The 5,065-nt window shown below is 35.2% G+C and overlaps 1 protein-coding gene across 1 annotated transcript; it reads left to right on the top strand.

The window, feature by feature from the left end:
* Positions 1-1,104: 1,104 nt before the first annotated feature.
* LOC137038199 (glutathione S-transferase Mu 3-like) lies at positions 1,105-4,108 on the top strand. The gene is made up of 8 exons (XM_067412656.1): positions 1,105-1,247; positions 2,469-2,544; positions 2,635-2,699; positions 2,779-2,860; positions 2,973-3,070; positions 3,175-3,270; positions 3,365-3,475; positions 3,580-4,108. The coding sequence occupies exons 1-8, from the start codon at positions 1,212-1,214 to the stop codon at positions 3,673-3,675; spliced, it is 660 nt and encodes a 219-aa protein (XP_067268757.1). The 5' UTR covers positions 1,105-1,211; the 3' UTR covers positions 3,676-4,108.
* The last annotated feature ends 957 nt before the right edge of the window (positions 4,109-5,065 follow it).

Here is a 5,065-nt window from a genome sequence, read left to right as displayed (position 1 = left end):
GTCTTGTGGATTTAATATTACATATATAATATTCACTGTTTTTTAATGCTATTTGTCAATGTGCAACTTTGAATTCATTAGCTGCTATAGGTAAATAACCAGAATAATAAGTACATGGTAAAACTACATGACTATGTTTATAGTTATGACAAATTAATTGGAACAAATAGCATTTTGCAACATAACCGACTGCTTTGGTACAGCTAAAAGAGTCTGAATGAAGTGGAAACCGTGTGGCCTGGAAAAATCCCAGACAGCTTGCCATCTCTGTGTATCAAGTTGACCTGTATGGCTTGAGTGTCAAAGACACAGGCTTTCTTTGTGTTCTGTCCTTTTGACCAGTCCTTTCCCTGTAGCCTTGTCACTCTAGTTTTACAACTTAGGGCTATAAATTTTGCCTAAACTTTAGGCAGCATCTGAGTTTTAGAGTATTTGTTTTACAATTGCTTTGAGGTTGTTGCGTCCCGTTAAACCTTGTGCAAACGTTTTGGTCAAGATTAATTTTTATATTAAGGTAAATAATAGGGGTGTAACAATTTATTGTCACAATATATCGCATTACAAAAATGAAACAAAATGATTTGTAAATGGTGACAATCTGTATTGTGCATAGTTCATCCAAAATGACAATTACTGTGTGAGGGGAAAATAACACGTTTACAAAGTTTGAATGTACTATATATAATGTAATATTTGTTGTGGGTCCTGAGAATGCCAAATGTTTTACCAGTAAAGAGTGGCCTACATTATTTTAAAAATATATAGTCAGTGACAGAGTGCAAGCATTTTAATCTAAAATAATTCTGTATTTTAAACTTAATATTTTTTTATTCTCGTCATTGTCCTTAGCAGTGGGTCACCACCAGCACATTTCCACCCCCAACATTTCTGTTAACCATTTATGTCTTGGACGTGTCACACTAATGTCGTATCGTGATGTATCTAATTCATACAGGAGGGCATTACAACCCATGTAAATAAATAGGAATAAAACAATTAAATGTATGTCAGAAGTTTCCATGACAACTGGAAGACGTTTAATGTGTTATACATATTAATTGCATGGGTGTACTATCCCTTTAAGTCGAGTCCCCACTAGTATGTGGTGCACCCGTACACGCCCCCTCTTTCATTCTACTTGTTCTGAGTCTGACCTCTAGCAGCACCTCGTTTGAAGCTTCTTGACTGCACGGTGCATACACTGTTGTAAAATGGCAATGCAATTGGCATACTGGGATATACGCGGGGTAAGAAATTTTGCATCACTTAGAAAATATATTTAAATTATTGTTAATTATTTTTTGTTCGTTAATTTTTCATGCAATTATCACGAATATATGAATTGCGCGGTTTTTTCATGTCTAAAAACGTTCAAATCTACAATCCATATACGTGGCTTCTCATATTTAGGTGGACACATTTTAGAAATGAACTATGCAGTTAGTCGGCAAAGTCGGGGTGCTTATAAGTTTGTTGATACTTTTTTGTCGTTTAAACGTGTCTACTCGCCATGGCCACAGATGCTAGCCTACTTTTAATTACATAATCAGTTATGTTTATCCGTCTCGGGTATGGTTACACAATTACAAAACTAGCTCATAAGAGCTACATTAACCTTATGCTAAAACACCACGTTAGCTGCCTTATCTTTCATTAAGCACACGCTTTCTTTAGCACAGGATGTACGCGCGCCGTAATTGTCTCCATTTCAGAAGGAAGCTATCAAAAATTTCGAACCACAAACTCGTTAAGGAGCCAGATTTATAAACACAGACACAACGTTAAAGGGGATAGGTCACCCAAAAATTGGACGTCTGTCGTTATATTCTCACCCTCACGCTGTCTCAAACCTGTATGAACGTATTTTTTCTGCTAAACTCAAAAGAAGATATTTTGAAGAAAATAGGTAAGCAAACACTTACCTATTGAATTACAGTCGGCTCATTGAATTACAGTCCCCCCTCACCCCCCATCCTATGGAAGTCAATGATTTCCATTAACTGTTTGGTTACTGACATTATTCAAAATATCTTCTTTTGTTTTCAGCAGAGAAAAGAAATGCATACATGTTGGAACAACTAAATAAGGACAGGATTTTTTTAGTTAACTTTAAGACTGTCTAAAATAAGACCAACCAAACTTTCCGGATCTCAAAATAGACCAATCTAAGTTTTTATGTAATTGACTTATCGATTAAAAAGTTATAAAAGAAATGATGAAGAGAAGAAAAAATAATCTGTGTTTCTGCATTTCCACAAGATAGACGAGCAGTTTGGGATTTGTCCAATCAGTGCTACTATTTACCTCATAAATGCTGTATGCAAATAAAAACATTACCATTTATATTACCCATATAAATATGCATTGTGAAATCTCGACCCTCTGTTAATCACGTCAAGAATGAAAAACATTTTTCAGCAGCTGAAGTTATCCGTATAGCATGCTGTGCTTATTTCATCTTTTAACAGCTTGCTCAACCAATCCGTCTGCTGTTGGAATACACTGGAACTAAGTATGAGGAGAAGTTCTATTCTTGTGGTGACGGTAAGTGATGGTCATCATAGCTCAGCAGACATAATCACATTTTTATAATAAAGCACATGAAGGGAGTTGATTTTATTTCTTGTTTTGCAGCTCCCAACTATGACAGAAGCTGTTGGTTAAATGAGAAAGAAAAACTTGAAATTGACTTTCCTAATGTAAGTCACACAGTTACCCCCATAGTATTTATTGTGCAATATAATATGCAAATAACTAACCATCACCTTTATTCAACAGTTGCCCTACCTAGTGGATGGTGACACAAAAGTAGTCCAAAGCAATGCCATAATGAGATACATCGCCCGCAAAAACAACCTCTGTGAGAACTTGATTTTTTTATTCCTTCAGTTAAAAAGCGTGTTTTTTTTTTTTTTGAATCACTGAAAATAGTCATATACATAATGTAAAACACCCCTGTCTAATGTTTCTAGGTGGGGAAACTGAAGAAGAGCAGGTGAGAGTTGACATCTTGGAGAACCAGGCGATGGACTTCCGCAATGCTTTTGTCCAGCTCTGCTATGGAGACTATGTGAGTGATTGATTTGATAATTGTTTAAATCTATGCATTACAGTGTGTTTTTTTGTTAATTGATGACATAACATGATTTGTAAATCTTTTGAATTTGGTTAAAGGACAAAACCAAATCATGTTACATTGACAAACTGCCAGGAACTCTAAAACAGTTCTCTGACTTCCTTGGTGACAGGAAGTGGTTTGCCGGGGACAAGGTAAATACGCATAATGTACACATAAGCACGTTTACTTTGTCTGTTTAAAATGGTTGCAAATAACAGTACAATATGTTACATGCTCATCCTGTAGATCACATTTGTGGACTTCATCATGTATGAGTTGTTGGATCAGCATCGTATGTTTCTCTCAGAATGCTTGGATGACTACAAAAACCTTAGATGCTTCCTGGATCACTTTGAGGTTTGGATTCAACCTTCATCACACAGAATGATTTGTTAGTCTTATGTAAGTTGTAATGTATAAGGATTAACCAGTAACTCCAAAATAATTGTGTTCCCTTTCAGAGTCTTGAGAAGATTGCAGAATACATGAAGTCAAGCAAGTTCATGAAAACCCCTGTGAACAACAAGATGGCCAAATGGGGAAACAAGAAGGAGTGAAAATGACAAGACTGGCTTGATCAAAGCATCATACGGTGCACCAGCAACTGCTTTGAATGTGTAAGGTCAATGCAGTTGAAGAGCACGTGTTAAACCTTTCAATAAACAGGCAATTTAAGGATAATTAGTTAAATTTACATCCCAGTGATACAGTTGATGTTAGTATTGACTTGACAAAACAATACGAAATCTCAGTTGTTGGCATAATACTATAGACATAATGCAGTTGAAAAGCACTTATGTTTAGATTTAAAGTGTTCAGGTGAGTGTTGCACTTTGATTTTTGTCCAATTGATGCCATGAAAAGAAAAGAAGCATTTGCTTGTTATAGATTTCACTCTTTGGATTGTAATTCTGCATTTGAATTGTAGACAAGCATTAAATGCATTACTTTATTTTGACCCAATAAATCAGAGCACTTTGTTCAATTAAATTCACAAAATTGTTTTTTTTCCCCTCTGAGAAACTCCCAAAACATGTGTATGCATTTATTATGCACATATCATTCCTGGATAAGACATGAACTCTTGCAGACCATTTAGCAAGGGAAATGTGCGATGCAGCTTTGGTTCACCCAGCAACGTTCGAAAGACAGGGCCTCCCAAGTAGAGCTCTGCTCGTGTTTTCTTAATCCTGCACTCGCTGACTTTCTGGCCATTACCGCCCACTCCCACCCGCACCCACAGAAATTCTGTTCTGGCTTGTAGAAATAGTGAAAACATTAGAGCGACACCAAACATTCAGAATAACAGGGATAAAACATTGCTTTTAATTAAACTGACCATAAGATATAGTTTAACTGACCTAGCACAATAAGTGACACGCAATCAGCCAGCTTTTTATTCGTTTTTTCTTTTCTTTTTATTCGTTTTTTATAAGTCTTTTCTGTTCACCAAGGCTGCATTTATGTAATTAATATTGAAAACAGTGTAAAAATGTCCTAATTTTTTTTAGGAACCTTTGATTAATAAAAAATTCAAAAGAACAGTATTCATCTGCAACAACGCTTTTGTAACATTGTGGTACTGTTCAACATTTTTGGGATGGTAAGATTTTTTTGGGGGGAAAGAACTTAAATAAATTAGTACATTTATTCATCAAGGATGCATTAAATTGATCAAGTGATGGTATAGACATTTATAATGTTGTGAAAGCTTTATATAGTTATTTTGAACTTTCTATTCATCAAATAATCCGGAAAAAATATTGTACATAACTGGTTTCAACATTTTAGGCATGTTAGAATGATTTCTGAAGGGTCATGTGACACTGAAGACTGGAATCATGATGCTGAAAATTCAAGTAAATTGCATTTTAAAATGCATTCAATACTTTGATTTGTTTTTAATGTATTTTGGATTAAATAAATGCAGGCTTGATTAGCAGAAGA

Source organism: Pseudorasbora parva, chromosome 13 (assembly GCF_024679245.1).
Source record: "Pseudorasbora parva isolate DD20220531a chromosome 13, ASM2467924v1, whole genome shotgun sequence".
In the NCBI taxonomy this organism is placed as follows: domain Eukaryota; kingdom Metazoa; phylum Chordata; class Actinopteri; order Cypriniformes; family Gobionidae; genus Pseudorasbora; species Pseudorasbora parva.
The sequence above is the reverse complement of the archived record's forward strand: the minus strand, read 5'-3'. Positions and strand labels throughout refer to the sequence as shown.

Coding starts and splice junctions, on each gene's coding strand:
- LOC137038199 (XM_067412656.1), top strand. CDS start 1,212: ATGGCAATGCAATTGGCATACTGGGATATACGCGGG. Junction 2,545..2,634: donor GTTCTATTCTTGTGGTGACG/GTAAGTGATGGT, acceptor CTTGTTTTGCAG/CTCCCAACTATGACAGAAGC. Junction 3,271..3,364: donor AGTGGTTTGCCGGGGACAAG/GTAAATACGCAT, acceptor CTCATCCTGTAG/ATCACATTTGTGGACTTCAT.